This window comes from Populus nigra, chromosome 1, assembly GCF_951802175.1.
Source record: "Populus nigra chromosome 1, ddPopNigr1.1, whole genome shotgun sequence".
Lineage (NCBI taxonomy): Eukaryota > Viridiplantae > Streptophyta > Magnoliopsida > Malpighiales > Salicaceae > Populus > Populus nigra.
The window spans coordinates 25,389,323-25,413,752 of NC_084852.1; the positions used below are offsets into that span (position 1 = coordinate 25,389,323).

The 24,430-nt window shown below is 33.4% G+C and overlaps 4 protein-coding genes and 1 pseudogene across 7 annotated transcripts; all 5 read right to left on the bottom strand.

Moving 5' to 3' along the window:
- Window positions 1-1,311: 1,311 nt before the first annotated feature.
- LOC133667855 (non-specific lipid-transfer protein 8-like) lies at window positions 1,312-2,110 on the bottom strand. The gene is made up of 2 exons (XM_062087539.1): window positions 1,627-2,110; window positions 1,312-1,510 (listed from the first exon to the last, which is right to left on the bottom strand). Exons 1-2 carry the CDS (start codon window positions 1,971-1,973, stop codon window positions 1,501-1,503), a joined length of 357 nt encoding a protein of 118 aa, XP_061943523.1. The 5' UTR covers window positions 1,974-2,110; the 3' UTR covers window positions 1,312-1,500.
- LOC133667834 (beta-hexosaminidase 2-like) lies at window positions 1,746-9,073 on the bottom strand. Of its 3 annotated transcripts, none has more exons than XM_062087519.1 (3): window positions 8,014-9,073; window positions 5,995-6,954; window positions 1,746-1,881 (listed from the first exon to the last, which is right to left on the bottom strand). In XM_062087519.1, exons 1-2 carry the CDS (start codon window positions 8,804-8,806, stop codon window positions 5,999-6,001), a joined length of 1,749 nt encoding a protein of 582 aa, XP_061943503.1. In that variant the 5' UTR covers window positions 8,807-9,073; the 3' UTR covers window positions 1,746-1,881; window positions 5,995-5,998. The 3 variants fall into 3 exon arrangements, with proteins under 3 accessions (XP_061943503.1, XP_061943512.1, XP_061943496.1); XM_062087528.1 differs by lacking the exon at window positions 1,746-1,881 and adding an exon at window positions 5,504-5,520; XM_062087512.1 differs by lacking the exon at window positions 1,746-1,881 and having other exon boundaries at window positions 5,846-6,954; window positions 8,014-9,072.
- Window positions 9,074-11,969: 2,896 nt separating this feature from the next.
- Window positions 11,970-13,117, bottom strand: LOC133680459 (uncharacterized; annotated as a pseudogene).
- A 3,404-nt stretch (window positions 13,118-16,521) lies between these two features.
- LOC133667864 (non-specific lipid-transfer protein 8-like) lies at window positions 16,522-20,252 on the bottom strand. The gene is made up of 6 exons (XM_062087550.1): window positions 20,209-20,252; window positions 19,874-20,110; window positions 19,541-19,657; window positions 19,265-19,324; window positions 16,827-17,081; window positions 16,522-16,711 (listed from the first exon to the last, which is right to left on the bottom strand). Coding segments are annotated over exons 3-6 (327 nt in total). The 5' UTR covers window positions 19,543-19,657; window positions 19,874-20,110; window positions 20,209-20,252; the 3' UTR covers window positions 16,522-16,701.
- LOC133706386 (beta-hexosaminidase 2-like) lies at window positions 20,019-23,768 on the bottom strand. 2 transcript variants are annotated; one of them, XM_062087502.1, is made up of 3 exons: window positions 22,866-23,768; window positions 20,829-21,788; window positions 20,019-20,246 (listed from the first exon to the last, which is right to left on the bottom strand). In XM_062087502.1, the coding sequence occupies exons 1-2, from the start codon at window positions 23,656-23,658 to the stop codon at window positions 20,833-20,835; spliced, it is 1,749 nt and encodes a 582-aa protein (XP_061943486.1). In that variant the 5' UTR covers window positions 23,659-23,768; the 3' UTR covers window positions 20,019-20,246; window positions 20,829-20,832. The 2 variants fall into 2 exon arrangements, with proteins under 2 accessions (XP_061943486.1, XP_061943481.1); XM_062087497.1 differs by lacking the exon at window positions 20,019-20,246 and having other exon boundaries at window positions 20,681-21,788; window positions 22,866-23,767.
- Between the last annotated feature and the right edge of the window lie 662 nt (window positions 23,769-24,430).

The following is a 24,430-nucleotide window of genomic DNA, read 5'->3' on the forward strand; positions in this document are numbered from 1 at the left end:
TGTTGTTGAGATTTGTATACCCTTTCAATATGTCCTAATTGACCACACTTGTTATATTTTGTATCCGGCCTCCACCAACATATGTTTTGTGGATGGTTGGATTTTTTGCATTAAGGATATGATGAAAATGTTGTGTTGTTATTGCTGTTATTTATATATCTTTGTTATATATTGTTATGTGACTTAGCAAAAATGCACCTTTCACAGAACCTGCTTGCCTTATAAGTCTTATTTGTTCTTGAGCTTGCAATGCATATAATAGTTCTGCTAAAGTGATACTTGTTATATCTTTTGAGTTTTTGAGTTTTCTATCGATGATATTATGACTTCAAATTTTTCAGGAACCGTTACAAGAACTTTTTGAACAATCATTGAATCAGAGAAATTAAAACCAAGAAGCCTTACTTTGTAAGCAATGTCGAGAAGTTTGTCAGACTAATTCTTGTTGGTATCTAATTCCTTCATTCTTTGCATTTCAAATTCTCTGATTAGATTTAGGACTTTTATACCTTTCACTAATTCATTTCCTTCAAACTCCTTTCATTCTTTGCATCTTAAATTATTTGATTAGATTTAGGACTTTCATACCTTTCACTAGTTCATTTCCTTCATGCTTCTACTTCAGAAAGTCCCAAGTTTCATTTGCTATTTTCAGTGTCATAATTCTGGTAAAAATTAAAGATGAAACAGCTGCAAATAGACTAGCTTTCGCTTTTGATTTTCTTTGCCTCTTCTCCCTGTGATTTTTTATTTAAGCGATAGTTGGATTGTCAAGCAAAGGAGGAACTTCATATGTATCTGCAACAGCTTCCCACTGATCATTAGCATCAAGGTATGCTTCCATTCAAACAGCCCACACTTGATAATTTGTTCCACCAAACACTGGAGGTGCCATTACATTCAATGGAGAGTCTGAACTCATTTTTCGTTGGTTGGTTTTTTGTGTTTTGAATAAGGAAGGTGATAAGTGTTTATGTTCTCTCAACCTCACAGGTCTCTCAAGAAGTTTTTTGCTCTGATACCAATTTGATAGATTTTGACAGAATAAAATGTAAATGTTAACAAAGAACAAAGCTATTCTGAAAACTTGGTTACTTTATTGATATCATAAGTCTTATTCTTAAAAACAACAAAAGCAAATAAACAGCAACAAAATCTGCTGTTGTTTGTTACATAACAAAAAAAAAGATTATGGCAAATCCTAACAAACTCTGAAAACTTCAATCCAGCATGAGTTTTATTTAACTCTACACTCTTTCCATCTTTCACATCAGCAACATGGATTAAGAGTGAGTTTACTCATTTTAACCATAACAATAATGGTATCTTTATTTACTGGAGAAAAGAAGGCACTGGGCATTCCAGCTTAAAACAAAGTAGGGTAAGCTTCCCATACACACAGGCAGACATGAATGAAATGAGGTACAACTATTCTATTTCACTCGAAATATATAGGAGCACATGGATCGAAAAGCATTCACCAGACCATTTCCATTTCAACTAAGTAATCCTGCAAAAGGAACAAATTTTGGTTAACATAGAGATGTATAGGTAGCTGCAGTGAAAAGAAAAGAGCAGACATTGATGGAAGTCATCAGAGTGAGAGAGTTGGCATTTGTATCTTACTTGGAACAATCAACATTGGGTGAAACAGTGAAAGGCAAGGTGATTCCACAGTTAGCTGGAAGAGCCTGTGCTAACTGGGGCTTTGGATTTATTTGCTTGGAAGCTGACTTGATGCAGTTACAAGCTGCCTGCTTGTCAGCCGTGGTTGATGCAGTAGTTTGAATAGCTGAGATTCCTGAACAGCATGCAGCAGGTGGTTTCCCAGTGCCATTCATGAGGTAGTTCACACAAGGCCTCAGGTCCTTGATTACATCACTGCAAGAAATTGCAGCATCAGAAGGTGGAGTGAGTAAAAGAAATATCATGAGAGCAGCCATTGCTGCCGCTACAACACTTGGAGAGTTCATGGCGCCGGAGGAGGTGAGATAAGACTAACTTGGAGCATTTCCCTTTACACTTGTTTCAATTTTATAGTGAACCTGGAGGGATACTCACATGTACACGAAAGGTTAGAAAATTCTAAAATTGCAATGATTCAGTTGCTAATGAGTGCAAGAAAATAAAAAGAAGAAATGATCCAAACAAAGGAATATAAAAGTCAAATTAGGTGGGATTAATGAAGAAAATTGTCCCATATTAACTCGTACAAGAATGTCTGCAATACTAATTGCCTGAAACAAGACTTATTGTTCCATAATCAGCGTCAAAAGGGGGCTCTGTCTTCTCCCGAGTCCCTAGTCCCTCTATTTTCCACTAGAGGCTAATCCTGTCGAGCAGTCCGAAAAATTCACTAATTCTGACCACTCCATCCTGAGTAAAAACGTTATTAGTGCTATACTGAAGGATGGAATATGCAACTGGACGCATCCAGTTGCATTCATAATCCATTAGAGCAAATAACATCAGCTGGCCGAAACCTAATACGGAATCCAGAAGTAAAGTCAAACCCTGAGTGTAAACATTTTGAGTTAGCACCATTTATTATATCTAGTTCCTAATTAAAAGTATAAAGAACAGGAAATCAATCTGACACTCAGTCTCCTGAAAGGATATCTCAACCATCCATAATTTTTTCTAATAAATTAATCGAAAAAGTAAAGCAAGGACATCAGGCTATTGTCTATGTTTACAATAGCCTGGCTGTTCAGAATTTGCTTTCCTTTGTGTTACTTATGTTGTTCAACTTAGACTAAACATATTATATTACAACACAACAAATATCTTCCCCTACAAGTGGTGGTGTTTGTGGTGCTTGGTTCATCCCATGTGTTGACGATGAAGCAAAAGACTACCAAAACAAATGTCGGTGCAATCAGTGAGATTAGACTGGTTATGTTGCGGACAGGAAACATCATACGTTCATTATAGTGATGTTCTCTTGACTGCAGACAATGCCTGCAAGTATTAACCCAAGGGAATCAATGAGGTCTATATTTGTGACTCTTCCAATTTCCTTGAAATTATGCCAAGAGGACCCTAGCTTTTGTCTAAAAGCACATCAATATCACCACAAATCCATTGTTATTGGAGACAACTGCTCTGCTCGACACACGACGCAATGAGGTCAGAATTTAGACGTATGCTGTCAAAATACTGAAGTGCTGCACTTTCATGAGGATGAACTCTATTAGAAACTGCAACAATTGACACTGCTTTAAATTTCTTACCAGCTGGGCCTTGCATGTATTCTTTTATGTCCATTGATTCTTGAACCTTCTTCATTGAATTCTGCACTCAAAGAGAAATACAAACAACGCAAAATCTTTGTTACAAAGCACAGGGACAATTCATTCAAAGAAAATAATACATAACTTTAAAAATGATTTACTTTAGCCTTGAGTAATGATTGCCAAAATGATTAGCAGAATTACCTATACCTTCTTTTTTTTTTTTAATTAAGTTCACAATTACCATACTGTCACTTACTTTAAATTTATAGCCTGCAGATTCCTTGATCTTACTTAAGGTTAATACGTTAGTGCATATGCCCATGTAGCCAATCAATTGATTATATGTGGTATTAATTTTATTCATGTAAATATATTTAATTTATTAATAAAACCTTATTTATATTTAATATTCATCAAATATTTGATTAATGAATTAAATATTTGATTAATGAATCTAGAGTAACGATAAAGTTTTTGAGACAAAAATACTTTGTAAATAAAATTATAAAGTTGTTATAATTATAAAATACTTATTGCATCAAATTATTGTTTATAATAAAATGTTCTTGGTCAATGCTCTATTAAAACTGGATATTAATTAGAGTTATTGAGACTGATACATATTATATTTTTTTTTTTGTAAAAAGAAGCAGTTGTTCTCATAAGTTGGGGAATAAGAGATACCTAGAACTAATATGTAGATGCTTGTCGGATAACATATTTACTGAATTGACTCGCATGGGAATTTCATATGAAGAGATCATTTGTGTTTATGGAAAGACTCACTTGATGATTATGTAAATGATCCTTAAACTTGAGATTATTAAGTTATCTTATATAGGGGGTGTTATGTTTTAATCCTGCTACACGTTATCCTAATTATTGGTAACAAATGAGTAGATATTGAGTAGACCATGAATTATATGAAAGTATTTAAGTAATCAAGAGATAATTAATCACCCTTGGTGAATTAGAAAAAATATTCCATATGTTCTTAAATAATATTAATTGTAAATCTTTGCATAATGTAGAATGAGATTTGTAAAGAGTTTCAAATTTTATTCAAAGAATCAATGACTATGGTGTTAAAAACAAATATGATTTGACATAGTCGACACATTTTATGCTATAATATCTAAATTGAAACATTGTTGATGAAGAGATAATAATTACACTGAGAAACTGATCACTGAAATGTTAAGTCAAATCACTTATGACTTTTCTAATACTTGATCTTCAAATATAAATCAATCAATTGTTGAATTAATAATAAATTAATTTATTTAATCATATTTTTATTAAGAATTATGATTTATATTTGGATCAACTTATTAGAGAACTTAATGGGTTACACTCATAAGAACTTTTGATCAAAAATTAAAATGGAATGATTAATCAAGTATGACTTGATTATAAATAAGTTTTAGAAATTAAGGACTAGATTGTAATTTATATAGAAAAATACAATTCTAAATCTAGAAAAATCAAGTAGGGACTTGATTGAATAAATTTCTAAAATTATCTTGAAATAATATATGTGATATTATTAGGGGGCAAATTGATATTTTGTCATTTATAGAATTTTTAGATTTCTCTATAAATAAAAAGCCATGTCTCTTATTTTCTAAGGGGTGATGTAAGTAGAGTATAGTATGTAAACACCTAAAACACCAAAGAAAAGAGCTAGTACTCTAAGTCTAAGGTATAACAATCTCTCTCTTTCAAAAGGGTTGAAGAGATTTTTCAGTGATGGTTCGTGTGATTACCATTAGAAGCCGAATAATTGGACAACTTGTGATTTGTAACAACTCAGCCTTTGAAACAAATATTCAAAGTCAAAAACAACATCTGATCTTCAAATAATTTTTATACAAAACCCTAAAACAATTCTAAATTTGTCTGAGTATTCGAACTCTAAAAAAATTATTTTAATTTATTGTTTTCATTTCATCTATATATTTTGAAAAACCGAACACAATACAACAGCAGGAACAAATTCGAAAAACCAAAAGCGAGGCTGGGATCTAATACCAGTTACTAAAGTGAACAAGGTAGCAAAGACAATAGTTACTGGATAGCATTTGTAGCAAACAGAGAAACTCTATCTATTCTACAGCTTTCTAATGAAACTAGGTCAACAAAACTTCATCTACGAATGTTGAGGTTTCTGCTTTGGAAGTTTCCTTCGGTACTTTGTTTATTTATTTCTTTTCCATTTTTTTTTCTCTGGATCTGTTGCTTTTGATGCAAGCATATAACCTCAAGACACCAAACAGAGAACAGGCTACATCAAGTAGATGAACGTGTCTTGGAGGAGTTTAAAAAGGAAAGAAATTTGATTAGCGTCAATTACTAGAACATAAATACAGTGTATTACTCACAAAGCAATTCTGAAGCATCTTACAGACAATTAACACAACTGGTTTCCACCAAAAGGAATGAATGTGCAAATGCGAAAGGAGACAATAATTTTCTGTCTCCAGAGTGGGAAATATAAGAAGGGGATATAAATGTAACTAATGAATAGAATCATAGATTAAATAAAAGAAAGACGCATTAACTTGAAACTACTCCTGTACTCCATTCCATTCTGTCTTCAAAGATAAAAATTCAATTCAAAATAAATTTTATTACTGTAACTCTTGAATAAGTTTACACACAAATCCATATCCAGCATATCTATGTTCTGATAGCAGAAATGGATATCGATTTGGACATTCAGTTTCAGAAAATTACAAGGTCAACAAAAATCCCACACTTATCTAATCACTTGGATGAACTGTGTTGCACATGCCAGGGTTCTTGATGCACCAGAGAGGCTGAAGTGGTTCAGCTCTGATTCCTTTGTTGACCATTCTATGTCTCCATTCATTTAAACGATCCATTGCCTCTGCATATCTCTTCTTTCCTGACTCATCTCTGTTCCCTGACCATAAAGTCTCAGCCATCGCTGAAGCTCTTGGCCAAATCCGCACGTCCAAAACTGTTGGGTCTGCTTGCTCTGACCATAATGCTACTTCACCCCCTAGCACCAATTTGGTCTCCTCCGGAGTCAATCCATATGCTATGTCATAGTTATATATGGTTTGCCATGTTTTGAAAGGTCCACACCATGATCCACCATTGCCACTGTCACCACTTGTTGGTGGTGGATCATATTGGCTGTCATTCCCAGGAAAATCGCCATGGCCACAATCCAAATAATAAAACTCTGAGGATGAGACAATAGCTCTGTAACCAGAAGAAACAATCAGTTTTGTGTTATTGGGACCGTTATTCCATGTCTGTAGGATGGTATGCTCAGGTGGAAGAAATGAAGGGTCCACCTTGACATTGGCATCCAACAAAATATCTTCCCAGTAAACCACCGTGCGATTGAGGGACACAATGTAAGGGAAGGTTGAGTTCACAAATTTCTCAAGGAGTTGACTGAGAGTTCCATTTTTGGATAGGAAGGACTGAATGGCCGGGTCAGCTTTCCAACAGCCTGGGATGATCTCATCACCTCCAGCATGGAAAAACGGTTCAGGAAACAAGGCAACTGTGTCACCAATCACATTTTTTAGAACATGGTAGGTATTTGGGTTCAAAGGATTTAGCTGGCCAGTTCCTGGTTCTGATGCAAGCCGGTCAGCCCATTCGCTTTCAGCCGGCCACCAGAACATGTTTGCGCAAGTCACGATATCTGGATAGGCTTCAGCCCACGATCCTGTATGTGCTGCAATTACCAATAATTCCTACAAGTCAGGTCTTTCAAATACCCTTTGAATCAAGAACCAGATAAAAAAAGGATGATATATTCACTCCTCCATCGCGTTATAGTTACAAGAAACCAACTCTTCCCAGTGGGTTCAAACGATTTTACCAGTTCATTTTTCTTATTAACATTCCTTTTGCATTTCACACTCTACTAGTTCAAACATAAGAACAAATATTAAGTTTTTGAAACTCTTAATTTGGCATTAGAAGAGCCTTATAATGAGAGAAAAAAGGATGATGTTAGTGTGGAATAGAATTACAATCTCATCATTAACTGGACCACACTGCAAGAAACTAGCTTTTTCGAATTCAAAATCGCTTGGTCTTTTTATATCTTTTTTTTAATACAATTAAGGATGATGCTTTACGAATTTGAATAAGATTTAGCATAAGTGCATCAAATAAAATGCTGAGTTAGAGCTGATTTAAGTTACTGTCTCTCTTTCATTAAAACAAGGAAAATCTGTGAAGGGAACCTAACAACCTTCAGGTTCAAACTAAAGCCAAATATATAACATACAGCATCAGTGCCAAATTGATCCATTGACACATTGTCTATATATTATAGGAGAAATGCTTAATCCTAAATTCCTGGTACTTGTAGATTGAGTGAGGGATTACATACTGTACAAAATCACAAATCATTTTAGCTAGGAAATGAAGTTTCTGGCTATATATATATATATGCATCGTTTGTTTGATTTGATAAACAAATGTGGCACCATGTCCCGGTAGTGAGTTCGGCATCTGCACTGCCAGATTAATAATTTGCTGAGGAAATTAATCAAGAACTTGCATGATCATGATATATAACCTTATCTCTCCCCCCCCCCCCCCCTCCCCTCCAAAGAAAAAAAAAAGATATCTAACAAACTTGATATTTGACAAAATCAGTAGTGGCATGATGTTTGCTACTCTAGTCACTAGTGCATGTAATCAATTAATTATATATTCCCAATCTCCTAATGAATTGAGCGATTGATTAAGCTTGGGGCATTAATGAAAATAATCAATATACCTGGAGAATCAATTTCCGGTAGAACCCTGACGCCATGCTCCAAACCAAACCGAACAATTGCTGCAACATCAGCTGGAGAGTAGAGCATGTCATTCCCATAAGACCCTTTGTCAGCAAGAGCAGGCTCAGATGGAAGCATTAAAGGAAAAGAGTGAGAATCGGTAATGTGCCAATGGAAAACGTTGAGCTTATTAGCACTCATTGCATTGATGGTCCTCAAAATGTCATCCACGGGGTAGTAATTCCTAGAGGTATCCAACATGATCCCTCTATGCTCAAACAGAGGCGAGTCCCACACGTCGAGCCCAACAGGGACAAGCAATGGTTTCAATCCCCAGACCAGTTGAGAAAACGTCTCCAGACCCCTCATGGCGCCCCATACAGTCTCGGCCGTCAGATTGGCGGTGGAGCTAGCAGTGGGGATGGCAAGGGCGTAGGACTCGTCAGCGGAGTGTTGGAGTGGGGCGGAGAGGTCTTTGACAGTGATGGTCAGGGCCTGCAAAGGAGGGGATGAGTTGGAGAGGTTGACTGGGGGAGGAACGAGAGGGCGGTGGTGCTCCGTGAGGATTTGGAGGCGGTAACGGTTGACGGCAGGGGAGAGATGTTGGTGGTAGGGGGAGGAGATGGTGAAGTTTGGGGAGAGAATAGTGGCGAGTGGGATCGGCCAAGACAGGGTTCTTGGCTTCGGCCATACCCATTGAGCTGATGTTGCCGTAAGGGAGGCACTAACCAGCAAGAAAAACAATATTAAGAATAAGGAACAGCGGCTGCTTATTACCAAGTTACTCGTCATGCTTGCTAAATTGGATTGGTTAAGGAAATAGTCAATCCATGGAAGAGCAAGCTACAGGTACATGTATATATAGCGAAAGAAGTAGCTAGCAAAAAAAACAGAAGTCTTTTGCTGGTACTTTGACTTGTTTTACAACAAGTAGTTTTTGTTTGCTTGTAGGTGGAGCTTAGCAAGCGGCTTCTCCATTTGCTGCGTTCTTGGACGTTGATGATGATGCTCTTTAATTTCTACTCTGGTCTCCGTCCCTTTAATTGGATAAAATTAATCACAAATGAGAAGTTAATCCTTGGGTTTGCTTCCTTCCTGTTTTTTCTATCATACCATACTCATCTTCATGCAAAATTAATTAATTAATTAATAATTATAAGAAAAACTAAAAGGCATCGATTTCACCGTGGTCCTAGAGAACAATGTTATCCCATCTAATGTCTTCTTCACCAAACTGAAAAATATTGCTTTTTAGGGTGTTCTTATGCCCAATTCACTAATATCTAATACATTACTATACTTCTAAAAAAAATCCCCTCTTTTGGCTCGCCACATGCTTCTCTTTCCACTATGAATTTTGTTTTCTTTTCACGTCATTTCAACAAGATTTCTCACTTTCTCATCATTTTTCCACATGCTTCTCTTTCTCCTCCAAGATTGTCGTCCTTCTCTCCTTATCCCTTTACTATTTCCCACTTGATTCTTCTCTTAAATGAGTTATTAAGTGTTTAATTTTACAAAATCTCACTTCTCTCACTCTAATTCTTGATTTTTTTTTTCTAAAGTTTCTTAAGGTTTTTTCCTCACAATTCTAGAATACTCTCAAGCTCCTTTTTTTTTTTTTTCTTATGGCCAACCATGTTGGCCATTTAGAGCATCTCCAACCACCGGAGAGCCGAATAAAGAGTTAAATTTAAAAATATGTACTTTTAACTTTTATTTCTTTTCTTACAACTCCAACGCAGCAAGGAAAAGGATAGCCGAAATGGCTATTCAATATGTGAAAAGCTATTTCTACATGTTTATGTAGAAATAGCTAAAATAAAGTTATCGTTGGCAACGACTATTTTTATAGCCGTTGGTCAATAATTTTTTTTTTTTAAAAGAAGAAGGAAAGAAACTTGTTTTTTTTTCAAAAAATATTGTATTGTGCCTCATCCTTCTCTCAAATTTAGAAAAACAAGAATTAATTATTCTCTAGTTAATTAATAACATCGGTTGTGTTAATTAGCTGAAATTAAAAGGTATGTTTGTTTAAAAGCTTTTTCTATTTTCTTTTTAATATCTCTTGATTTTGTAGATCTTTTGTTGTTAATTTGATATTTGTGATGATTTTTATTTCTTTGTTATTTTATGTTTTTGATATCGGTCAAGGAAATTTATTTTTTATTTATGTTGTTATCTTTGACAAAATTGAGAGGAAGTAATAATGGTAGCTGATATTGATAAAAATATAGAGTGACATATTTAAAATTTATTTTTGATTGTCTGTTTTAATTTGAGGTTAATTATATTTTGTCTTATTGAAAATACAATTAAACCAGTATATCAATCCTCTTTTAATTCTAAAAAATAGTCAAATTGTAATGTTAGAACAAATAGAATGCAATACTTATTATTAATTCACATGTATGTAAACTACAAAATTGCTAGACATTGAATGTGCGCTTCTTTTACGCTCTCTTATAAGATTTTAACTTGATTATTTTTTTTAATGTAGATAGATTCAAATTTTCCAAGCTCTTTCACCAACTTTCTTATGAGTGAGTCAGAAGATATTCTCTCTCAACCAAGTGATTCTAATTAATTAATTGATGACTTAACATACTCGAATTTAAATGTCCATACAATAAAAAAATCACAAAGAAGTAAAAACTTCTCACCAGAGGAAGATTGTTTACTTGTCTTTGCATGGCTAAATACAAGTAAAGATCCAATTACAGGAGTTAAACAACAAACAAAACAATTATGTGCTCGAGTATATGCTTACTTTGTAGAGAAATGAGGAAACTTGAATAATCGTTCCCAAATAAGCATCTCAAATAGATGGCAAGAAATAAATAGAGAAGTCAGTAAATTTATTAGATTTGTTACTCAAATTGAAAATCGTCAGCAAAGTGGAATGACCGAAGAATCAAGGGTAATTTTAATATTCATTTTCATGTTAAATTGTTTAACATATATTTTAATATTATTTAATTTCTCTAATTTTTTACTTACCAGATTAATGATGCTCGACAAATGTATGCTTCTTGCGTTGGCAAATGATTTCAATTGGAACATTGTTGGGTTATCTTAAGAAAAGAACCCAAATGACAATTTGAGCGTGCAAGTCAACATCAAAGGTCAAAAAAGAAACAAGAGGTCATGCCAATGCAAGTTCGACTTCATTAGCTCCATCTACCCCTGATTCTGTTAGTTTAGAAGAGGATAGTGAATCATTGATTTATCAAGATAGATCAATTGGTCAGAAGGCTGCAAATGAACGACTTAAACGTAAACAAGGAAAAGATAAAGTTGGGGAGACGACTGTAACAAATCTTTTACAACAATTCAGGGATACTCTAGTTGAAATTAAGGATTAGAAGAAACAAGACAGAAAAATTATGTTAGAGCAACAAGCTATGATGATTCAACAAAGTCAAAAGAAACAAGAATTGGACAGGATTGAGAAAGAAGAACAAATTATGAAAATTGATATTTTTAATTTGGATCCAATTTCTGCAGCATATTTTCAAAATAGAAAGTTAGAAATTATGCAAAAGAGGGGTTTTAATTTTTAATTAACTAGATTTATTTATTGTTTAATGTAATGTATTTTTAATTAAATATTTAGAAATTTCTTGGTTATTTTAAATATATTGTTATAAAAGTGATATCAATTTATAATACTTTTTTGAAGTTCTTTTAACACTTAACAACAATAAGTAGGATTAATTAACTTAAAAGATAACAACCATAATGAAAAAAAAAACATAAAAAACTTGAAAATTATGATGACATAAGAAGTTCAAAGCTAATGAGTCTACTTGTTACCATATTGTTCCCATAAATGTTCAACCAAATCTTCTTATAGTTGAGAGCTAGTTGCTCTATCCCTAATTCGATTATGAGTTTGAAGAAAATCATGTAGTTCTAGTATTTCACCATGTGAAACTGATATAAAGGAATTGACTTAACGTTTATGGTCAAATCCAATGTTCATTGCTCCTTCATCCTCAATAATCATATTATGCATTGTTATGCAAGCTTTCATAATATTTACAAGCGTTTCTTCATCCCAGTATCGAACAGGTCCACGTATAATTGCAAAACAAGATTGGAACACCCCAAATGCCCGCTCCATATCCTTTCTTGCAGACTCTTGCTTACTTGCAAAATATTTCCTCTTTGCTCCTAATGGCCTTGGGATTGTCTTAACAAAAGTTGACCATTTAGGATAAATCTCATCTGTTAAATAGTATCCCATTGTATATTCATGCCCATTAATTGTATAATTGACATGAGTAGTACAACCTTCAACAAGTGCAGCGAAGATAGGTGACCGATCAAGAACATTAATATCATTTAATAATCCAGGCATTCCAAAAAAGGCATGTCATATCCAAAGATATTGTGAAGCCACCGCCTTTAGAATTATAGTTAGTTCACGACAATGACCAGTATACATCCCATGCCATGCAATTGGGCATTTTTTCCATTTTCAATGTATACAGTCAATGCTCCCTAACATCCCTGGAAATCCACGCTGCTTTCCAATTGATAATAATTGACAAATATCGGCCTCGTTTGGTGCCCTTAGATACCAATCACCAAAAACTTCTACGATTGCTTTGACGAAAGCTCTAAGACTTTCTATCGCAGTGCTTTCTCCAATTTAAAGATATTCATCAGTAAGATCTGCAGGAATACCATATGTAAGTATTCTGTGAGCTGCAGTTACCTTTTGAAGGCAAGATAAACTAAAAACACCAAGAGCATCTTTCCTTTGTTTGAAATATGAATTATGAGCATCTATCCGAAGAAAAAGACGACGACTCATCCTAAATCTTCTTTGAAATTGAGTTTTAGTGAATTTAGAATTTTCAGCAAAATAATCATTATATAACCTTAACTCACCTTCCTTTCTATTACAATTGATAATATTGTGACCAAGAATAGAGTCATGATACCATGTTATCCGCCCTTAATTATTCGATTCTTCTTCAGCAACCATAGCAGTAGCCAGGGGCGGAGCAAGAAAAAAAAATTAGGGGGGGCCAAGGGAGGGGAATTTTCCTTGCAGTATGTTACTTTTATTAAATATTTACAAGGGAGGGGCATTTCTTAGCCCCCCTCCCTCCGCCACTAGCGGTAGCAACTTGAAAAGCGAACACAAGAGTGCCATCATCAAAATCAAAAGCATCATAAAAATTAAAATTAGAATGATTCATGATGAATTTTAATGAAATATATTTTTGATTGGAGAGAAAAAAATGGAATGATGAGAAAAAAATGTTAAGGTATATGAAAATATTTATAAATGGATTATTTTTTTAAATTTTGAAATCTTAGAATGTTGACAATTATTTTTTCAAAATTTGAAATTTTAAAATTTAAAATGTTGGCTGTAATTTTTTTAAAATTTGAAATTTTAAAATTTAAAATGGTGGCGGTCATTTTTTCAAAGCATGAATTTTTAAAAAAAAAAATTGAAAATCAAAATTTAAAATATTGGCGGTTTTTTTCAAAGTTTGAATTTGAATTTACTTTTAAAAAATTAATTTTTTAATAGTAACATATAAAACTGAAAATTAAAAATAGTCATATAAATAAATTTTAAGTTTAATTTTAAATTATATCTTTTAACTTTCATATTACTTCATTAATTTTACATTACTTTTATAAATTACTCATATTAATTATATAATTAATAACATCATAATTATATTATATATAAAATATTTAAATTAGTTATATAATTATATTAAAATTAATTTAACATGAAATATATTAAAATATTATTGATTTTTCTAAATAGCTTTTTACCATTGGAATGCAAATAAACAAAAAAGCTATATTTATACTATTCAAAAAATTATTTTATCAATTTGGCTCTTTAATTTAACATTTTGCATTGGAGATGCTATTACAGCCAACAATGTAATCAATTCTTCTTATATCTCTACCTTGTATCTTTTGTGCTTCCTTGATAAGTTTTTTGTTCATTTATGCTAAATTTAAACTTAGCTATTTTCAATTTCATTAAATTGTATTTCTCTATTTTTATTACTCAAGCATCACCTTTATCTAGGTTTTATTCACGTTTCTGTATTTTTTTTTCTTAAGTATTTTCATAATTTTATTTTAAAAAAAAAACATTCACCAAACATTTCATTTTATTTTATCCATAGATTATCCCTTTAAGGTAAATAGTCACCTTAATTAGTTGGAGAAGTTTATTTTCTCTTCTTCTTTTTTTTTTTAGTTATTTACATTTTCTTACTTTCATTTTCATTTTCTATGGGATTTTCTATTCATTTTAAAAAACAAAAAACACTTACTACCTATATTTTTTTTCATGCTTTATTCCAATTTCTTTTGAAACCCGAGTTGGCCTAAGCCCCTGGTCCCCTGGATCACAAGTCAATTTATCAGGTTGAACATGACTTTAAAATAATGTATTTTGATTTTGATTTTGATTTTGATTTTTTCAATTGTTTTCAATTTTTTTCAGATTTATTCTTCACTCTCTTGATTTTTATTTTTATTTAGATTCTTTTGTGAATTTATGGCCTTAAAGTTTTTTTAATTTTGCCCTTTAATTCAATAATTGATGATATTTGAGGTTCTGACCCTCAATATTTTTATTTTTATTTTTTATTCTTAGTTCTTTTATCAAATTTTAATTTATTTTCAATTTTATCATTTGATCTATAATCTTGGATGTTTTTTTTCAATTTCACCTGTGTTTGCTGGTATTATTATTTTTTGAATTTTTTTCTCATTGATTTTTTTTTTTTAATTTCATCTTTCATCGTTTTGATTCTTGAAGATTGACAATTATTATTATTTTTAGTTCTCTTTCTATGATATCTAATTTTTAATATTTTTTTTTTTTCAAAATACATTTATAACACTTAAGCATTGTCTTTTTACGCTTCAAAAAATTTAGCTCGGCCCGCAGCGAAGCACTAGTAAGCTATCTAGTAACAATAACTAATTGAAAAGGAAAATCATTGTTACTCTCCTCACTATGTTACTATGTCACTGTTCTAATTGTTCATTAGAACAATAACCTTTATTTTATTGTTTGCTCTTTTTTTTTTCTATTTTATTTTTCATATTTTAACATTGTGTTTATTGGACATTCAACTTTGTTGTTTATTTTAGTTTTTTTTTTATACAGGGTTATCATAGTCTCAGAAAAATATCTTGGTATTGAGTTGGTGTTCTGTTTTGCAGACGTTTTTTTTTTATCATATAATTAAATAAAAATAGTTTTTCTTAAAAAAATCTAAGTTATTAAACTTAATGAAGTTCATAATCCAAGTCGCAAGTTTGATGAGTTAATCTTGGTTGATCGAGATTTATCCAATATGTCGTCGTCTCAAAATCTTTTTAAGAAAATATGTCTTCTTGAAAATATTTTTAAAATCAATATCAAGTTTTTATCAGTAGTTCAAATTTTCTTTAACTCGTCAAGTTGATTGAGTCATGTTAGGACAACTCATATATAATTTAATTTTAAACTCAAGTTAAACAAAAAGCATGGTTGAGAGGTTTCATGTTTGATATGTTGAGTTGAATTAAATGACATTATCTAGATTTCTTTTTTAATTTGGGCATAACTGTTTTACATGTAAAAAAGTTATGGTCGGTAGTGCAGGGAATTATCTAGTTCTTAATGTACGAATTGGTGCATTCATGATGGGTTTTTTTTCCAGTTTTTTTTTTTTGTTAAATACTTAATTAATCTACAAATACTTTTAAGATACTTATTTATAACTACCAATACTTAAAATTTATGAAATATATATATAAAAAATAAACACAAAAAAATAAAATTGTAACTATTAATTATTACAACTTGAATATTATAAATTATCAGATAGATAATCACTTATGTTTTCAGTTTAGATAAATAGTTACATTTATCAAAACCAATAAATTTAATAAAAGAAAATTACAAAAAAACCTTTTATAGTTTGATTTTGTTTCACTTTGTCTCTATATTTTCATAAATTAAACTTTTTATTCTGTAGTTTACATAATTAATAATAATTTACATCTTCAACATTGTATTTTCTTTACTCGTGATGTAAAGTATAATTTATGAAAATAAAAGGAAAGTAAAATTCAAATCAAATTATTAGAAGGTTTTTATTATTATTCCGGCCCATTCTTTATCTATTAGTTTATGACCTTTCTATACATAAAAAGATTATATTTGAAAAAAAATTAAAAAAGAAAAATAAAACTGATGTAACTCTTTAAAAAGACAATATTCTAGAGACCATCTAGCTCGTTACTTCTTATAATATGAGAGGGCTTATCCGCCTATTATCTTGAGCTTTTTGGGATGGATGTGCATCCTCTAACAATTCATTAGCGATGAATTACTAAATGCTATCATTATTTTGCTAAAGCTACGTCTTGTGTTGTCTCATATAATTTAAATAATTCATTTATTGGATATTTCTTTTTTGGTATTAAGGATCTTACATTGAGACTGAATTTCTCTGTACTAGATTCTAAATAGGCCATCTATAATAGAATTAACACATTCACAATAAATTATTTGTTTTGCGATTTTTCCTTAGCTTCCCATACACACAGGCAGACATGAATGAAATGAGGTACAACTATTCTATTTCACTCGAAATATATAGGATCGAAAAGCATTCACCAGACCATTTCCATTTCAACTAAGTAATCCTGCAAAAGGAACAATTTTGGTTAACATAGAGATGTACAGGTAGCTGCAGTGAAAAGAAAAGAGCAGACATTGATGGAAGTCATCAGAGTGAGAGAGATGGCATTTGTATCTTACTTGGAACAATCAACATTGGGTGAAACAGTGAAAGGCAAGGTGATTCCACAGTTAGCTGGAAGAGCCTGTGCTAACTGGGGCTTTGGATTTATTTGCTTGGAAGCTGACTTGATGCAGTTACAAGCTGCCTGCTTATCAGCCGTGGTTGATGCAGCAGCTTGAATAGCTGAGATTCCTGAACAGCATGCAGCAGGTGGTTTCCCAGTGCCATTCATGAGGTAGTTCACACAAGGCCTCAGGTCCTTGATTACATCACTGCAAGAAATTGCAGCATCAGAAGGTGGAGTGAGTAAAAGAAACATCATGAGAGCACCCAAACTAATTAAAATTAGGTTCAAAATAATAAAAATAAATAGAACAATAGTCTAAGTAAAATCATAAACATGTTAGAAAAATAAGCTCTTGATCTCGCTCTTTTTTACATAGAAACTCAAGTGTTTACTAATATTTTTTACACTCTTCTTTTCTGATTCCTTTTTCCTTCTTTCTACTCTTTGCTTCAATTGAGTTTTTTTCTTCGTTACTCGAATTTCAGTCTTTTCTCTTTTCTTTTATTTTTTTTTAAGGCTCACTTTATTTTCACTATTTAAACTAATGACCTACATGGTTTCTTTGTCTCCCTAACTTTGTTTTCTCTTTTCAGCTTTAATTGGTTTTATTTAAACCTTCGAAGCTCTCTTCAACAAAGATAAAAAAAAAAACCTAGTTGAAACTAAGACACAGATAATCAAGAAAATTAACATGAAATAAAAGCACAAATTGAAACTATATAACCTGAAATTAAAGCAAGCTATAATACCAATTGATGCGAACCTACAAATATACAGATCTACAAACCCACTGACAAATTGATTTTCTCCCAAGAAAGCTAAGATTACAAGAAATATAGAAAATGCCATGAAGATTAGTCAATCCTTCCATAAGTTCGAATATTTCAATCAACAATCAAAGTATGAGAATCACTCACTACACAAAGCATATACAATATGCACGGAATAAAATCCTTACATAAAAGTATTTATATGGGAGTAAGACATGCATCCAATTTAAATAAAGCTCAAACTAATTAAAATTAGATTTAAAATAATAAAAATAAATAAAACAATAGTCTAAGATTTGTTAGATTTGTTTTTACCTTTTACCGCATATAATAGTGAAAAACACCCAAGAGAAATAATTGTTGAAGAATACTTGTTGAACAAAAGCTTGATGCCTTATAAAATAAGAATTAATTTCTGACCAATTAATTCTTCTTATTTGATATGGAATAAAATAAATAAGTCAAAGGCTACCATATAAGTTCTCAGTAACATTAAAAACTACCTGTAGTCAATGAAATTCATAACTCTTAAGGAAACAATGTCTTTTCTATTTTTGTATTTTGCTGACAAATTCTAGGCCCAACTTCAAACATGTCGTTCTTTCTTATCTGAATGAATTAGCAGGCCTAACATATATAGTTTAGAAGATATAAATGTATAGTTTCCAATCCCATTAGAATCTCATACAAACTCTTTTTGTCCAAATATGACCTGAAAAGTAGATAAAGGTCTAGGCTAGCAGATTTGAACCTTTTTAACCCAAGTTTCTTGACTTAATCCATTGAACTCTTCTTGGATCCACTTCGTTTTAGGCCTTAGAATAAACCCAATGAACACTCCTAATAAATTCTTTGATGTCATAGCCAAGTTCACATAAATCAGAGTGCTGTCTTCTCCCGAGTCCCCGGTGCCTCTATTTTCCAAAAGAGGCTAATCCTCTCTAACAGTCCGAAAAATTCACTAATTCTAACCACTCCATCCTGAGTAAAAACCTTATCAGTGCTATACTAAAGGATGGAATACGCAACTGGACACACCCAGTTGCATTCATAATCCATCAGCGCATATAACATCAGCAGGCCGAAACCTAATACGGAATCCAAAAGTAATGTCAAACCCTGAGTGTAAACATTTTGAGTTAGCACCATTTATTATATTTAGTTCCTAATTAAAAGTATAAAGAACAGAAAATCAATCTGACACTCAGTCTCCTGAAAGGATATCTCAACCATTCATAATTTTTTTCTAATAGATTAACCGATAGAGTAAAGCAAGTGCATCAGGCTATTGTCTATGTTTATAATAGCTTGGCTATTCAGAATTTACTTTCCTTTGTGTTACTTATGTTGGTCAACTTAGACTAAGCATATTATATTACAACAATAACAAATATTTTCCCCATCAAGTGGTGGTGTTTGTGGTGCTTGGTTCATCCCATGTGTTGACGATGAAGCAGAAGACTACCAAAACAAATATTGGTGCAATCAGTGTTGTCTTTGACTAAGTACACATTATAATCGATAATATATCTCAACAAAACAAATTACTAACCACTCTCTTATTCTGTCAAATGAGCCATTTTATTTCTGTATTGGTTAGTGAGATTAGACTGGTTACCTTGTGGACAGGAAACAGTGTATGTTCATTATAGTGATGTTCTGTTGACTGCAAACATGCCTGCAAGTATTAACCCAAGGGAATCAATGCAAGTCTATATTTGCGATTCTTCCAATTTCCTTGAAATTATGCCTAGAGGACGCTAGCTTTTGTCTAAAAGCACATCTATATTACCACAAATCTATTGTTATTGGAGACAATGCTTTACTCGATACACCATGCAATGAGGTCAGAATTTAGACGTATGTTGTCAAAATATTGAAATACTGCACTTACATGAGGATGAATTCTATTAAAAACAGCAACAATTGACACTACTTTAAATTTCTTCCTAGCTGGGCCTTGCATGTCTACTTTTGTGTCCATTGATTCTTGAACCTTCTTTATTGAATTCTGCACTCAAACAGAAATACAAGCAATGCAAAATCTTTGTTACGAAGCACAGGGACAATTCATTCAAAAGAAAATAATACACAACTTTAAAAATGACTAGCAGAATTACCTATACCTTTTTTCAAATTAAGTTCACAATTACCATATTGTCAATATGGTCAATACACCAGTAGGAACAAAAAACGAAAAACCAAAAGCGAGGCTGGGATCCAATACCTTTTACTAAAGTGAACAAGGTAGCGAAGACGAGAAACTCTACTTATTCTACAGCTTCTAATGAAACAAGGCCAACAAAACTTCATCTACGAATGTTGAAGTTTCTGCTTAGGAAGTTTCCTTCTGTACTTTGTTTCTTTATCTCTTTTCCTTTCTTTTTTTTTCTCTGGATTGAATTTTTGCTGTTGCTTTGATGCTTCTAAGCATATAACCTCAAGACACCAAACAGAGAACAGGCTACATCAAGTAGATGAAGGTGTCTTAGAGGAGTTTAAAAAGGAAAGACACATTTGATTAAGTCAATTACAAGAGCATAAATACAGTGTATTACTCACAAAGCAATTCTGAAGCATCTTACTGACAATTAACACAACTGGTTCCGACCAAAAGGAAACGAGTCATTTAAATATTCCATTTGGTTCAGTAACAGAATACAGGCACAAAAACAGAAAGAGAATTCAACAAATCAAAAGAAAAACATACCTTTCCTTCACTGATAACGATAAAAGAAAAGATCAGCAATCATCAAATAGTTATCCAGATTTGGTTAGTAAGGGAAGACAAGACTTTAAACACTGAGTTGCATGCATTCTCTTAAGAACTAGCAGTGTGAATGTGCAAATGCGAAAGGAGACAATAACTTTATAAAGGGTTGAATTCGTCTTAAGTACACTATAATTACTGATATCCCTCCAAAGTTGAAAATTTAAGAAGGGGGTATAAATGAAACTAATGAATAAAATCATTAGACTAAAAAAAGAAAGAAGCATTAACTTGAAATTCCATTCTGTCTTCGAAGAAAAAAAAACATTTCAAAATAAATTTTATTACAGTAACTCTTAAATAAGTTCACACACATATCCATATCCAGCATAACTATGTTCTGATAGCAGAAATGGATATTGATTTGGACATTCAATTTCATAAAATTACAAGGTCAACAAAAATCCCATACTTATCTAATCACTTGGATGAACTGTGTTGCACATGCCAGGGTTCTTGATGCACCAGAGAGGCTGAAGTGGTTCAGCTCTGATTCCTTTGTTGACCATTCTATGTCTCCACTCATTTAAACGATCCATTGCCTCTGCATACCTCTTCTTGCCTGACTCATCTCTGTTCCCTGACCATAAAGTCTCAGCCATTGCTGAAGCTCTTGGCCAAATCCGCACATCCAAAACTGTTGGGTCTGCTTGCTCTGACCATAATGCTACTTCACCCCCTAGCACCAATTTGGTCTCCTCCGGAGTCAATCCATATGCTATGTCATAGTTATATATGGTTTGCCATGTTTTGAAAGGTGCACACCATGATCCACCATTGCCACTGCCACCACTTGTTGGTGGTGGATCATATTGGCTGTCATTCCCAAGAAAACCACCATGTCCACAATCCAAATAATAAAACTCTGATGATGAGACAATAGCTCTGTAACCCAAAGAAACGATACGTTTTGTGTTGCTGGGACCTTTATTCCATGTCTGTAGGATGGTATGCTCAGGTGGAAGAAATGAAGGGTCCACCTTGACATCGGCATCCAACAAAATATCTTCCCAGTAAACCACCGTGCGATTGAGGGACACAATGTAAGGGAAGGTTGTGTTCACAAATTTCTCAAGGAGTTGACTGAGAGTTCCATTTTTGGATAGGAAGGACTGAATGGCCGGGTCAGCTTTCCAACAGCCTGGGATGATCTCATCACCTCCAGCATGGAAAAACGGTTCAGGAAACAAGGCAACTGTGTCACCAATCACATTTTTTAGAACATGGTAGGTATTTGGGTTCAAAGGATTTAGCTGGCCAGTTCCTGGTTCTGATGCAAGCCGGTCAGCCCATTCGCTTTCAGCCGGCCACCAGAACATGTTTGCGCAAGTCACGATATCTGGATAGGCTTCAGCCCACGATCCTGTATGTGCTGCAATTACCAATAATTCCTACATGTCAGGTCTTTCAAATAGCTTTGAATCAAGAACCAGATAAAAAAAGGATGATATATTCACTCCTCCATCACGTTATAGTTACAAGAAACCAACTCTTCCCAGTGGGTTCAAACGATTTTACCAGTTCATTTTTCTTATTAACATTCCTTTTGCATTTCACACTCTACTAGTTCAAACATAAGAACAAATACTAAGTTTTTGAAACTCTTAATTTGGCATTAGAAGAGCCTTAGAATGAGAGAAAAAAGGATGATGTTAGTGTGGAATAGAATTACAATCTCATCATTAACTGGACCACACTACAAGAAACTAGCTTTTTTGAATTCAAAATCGCTTGGTCTCTTTATATCTTTTTTTTAATACAATTAAGGATGATGCTTTACGAATTTGAATAAGATTTAGCATAAGTGCATCAAATAAAATGCTGAGTTAGAGCTGATTTAAGTTATTGTCTCTCTTTCATTGAAAGAAGAAAAATCTGTGAAGGGAACCTAACAACTTTCAGGTTCAAACTAGAGCCAAATATATAATATACAGCATCAGTACCAAATTGATCCATTGACACATTGTCTATATATTATAGGAGAAATGCTTAATCCTAAATTCCTGGTACTTGTAGATTGAGTGAGGGATTACATACTGTACACAATCACATATCATTTTAGCTAGGAAATGAAGTTTCTGGCTATATATGTATATATATGCATCGTTTGTTTGATCTGATAAACAAATGTGGCACCATGTCCCGGTAGTGAGTTCGGCATCTGCACTGCCAGATTAATAATTTGCTGATCATGATATCTAACCTTATCCCCACCCACAACCCCCCCCCCCAAAAAAAAAAATATATATATATATATATATATATATATATATATATATATATATATATATATCTAACAAACTTGATATTTGACAAAATCAGTAGTGGCATGATTTTGCTACTCTAGTCACTAGTGCATGTAATTAATTAATTAATTATATATTCCCGATCTCCTAATGAATTGAGCGATTGATTAAGCTTGGGGTATTAATGAAAATAATCAATATACCTGGAGAATCAATTTCCGGTAGAACCCTGACGCCATGCTCCAAACCAAACCGAACAATTGCTGCAACATCAGCTGGAGAGTAGAGCATGTCATTCCCATAAGACCCTTTGTCAGCAAGAGCAGGCTCAGATGGAAGCATTAAAGGAAAAGAGTGAGAATCGGTAATGTGCCAATGGAAAACGTTGAGCTTATTAGCACTCATGGCTTTGATGGTCCTCAAAATGTCATCCACTGGGTAGTAATTCCTAGAGGTATCCAAAATGATCCCTCTATGCTCAAACAGAGGCGAGTCCCACACGTCGAGCCCAACAGGGACAAGCAATGGTTTCAATCCCCAGACCAGTTGAGAAAACGTCTCCAGACCCCTCATTGCGCCCCATACAGTCTCGGCCGTCAGATTGGCGGTGGAGCTAGCAGTGGGGATGGCAAGGGCGTAGGACTCGTCAACGGAGTGTTGGAGTGGGGCGGAGAGGTCTTTGACAGTGATGGTCAGGGCCTGCAAAGGAGGGGATGAGTTGGAGAGGTTGACTGGGGGAGGAACGAGAGGGCGGTGGTGCTCCGTGAGGATTTGGAGGCGGTAACGGTTGACTGCAGGGGAGAGATGTTGGTGGTAGGGGGAGGAGATAGTGAAGTTTGGGGAGAGAATAGTGGCGAGTGGGATCGGCCAAGACAGGGTTCTTGGCTTCGGCCATACCCATTGAGCTGATGTTGCTGTAAGGGAGGCACTAACTAGCAAGAAAAACAACTTTAAGAATAAGGAACAGCGGCTGCTTATTACCAAGTTACTCGTCATGCTTGCTAAATTGGATTGGTTAAGGAAATAGTCAATCCATGGAAGAGCAAGCTACAGGTACATGTAAATATAGCGAAAGAAGTAGCTAGCCAAAAAAACGGAAGTCTTTTGCTGGTACTTTGACTTGTTTTCCAACAAGTAGTTTTTGTTTGCTTGTAGGTGGAGCTTAGCAAGCGGCTTCTCCATTTGCTGTGTTCTTGGACGTTGATGATGCTGCTCTTTAATTTCTACTCTGGTCTCCGTCCCTTTAAATAATTAATTTGAAGGTGCGTGGGCCTGCAGCAAATTTGTGGTGGTCCATGCATCCAAGTGTGGAGTATGTATCTGAGGTGGAGGTTGAGGTTGGATGTGGGATCTACTAAAAAAATTACAAAAAACAAGAAAAATTAGCTTTTATGGTTGAGTTTTGTACATAAATAGGTTGTACCCTACCACAACCTCAACCACAAAAACTAAACCAAACACACCCTAATTCACGTGGGCGAATGGTGGCTTCCAAGGTGGCTATGGACCTACCTGAATTTTATGACATGTTTTTCATATTTTCCTTTAGATTGCTATCAACGTCCCTTTTTTTTATTTTTTCCTTTTCTCTCTCATTTTAATAAAAACGTGTTGTCAAGATTATCAAAAACCTTTTTTATATATATGATATAAAATATATAATATAAATTCAGATCATAAACTCAAATCATAAAATCACAAGAAAAATATTTTAATTAATTATATACTGATAATTTCAGTCAAGTAGTAAATATTAATATAACACAAT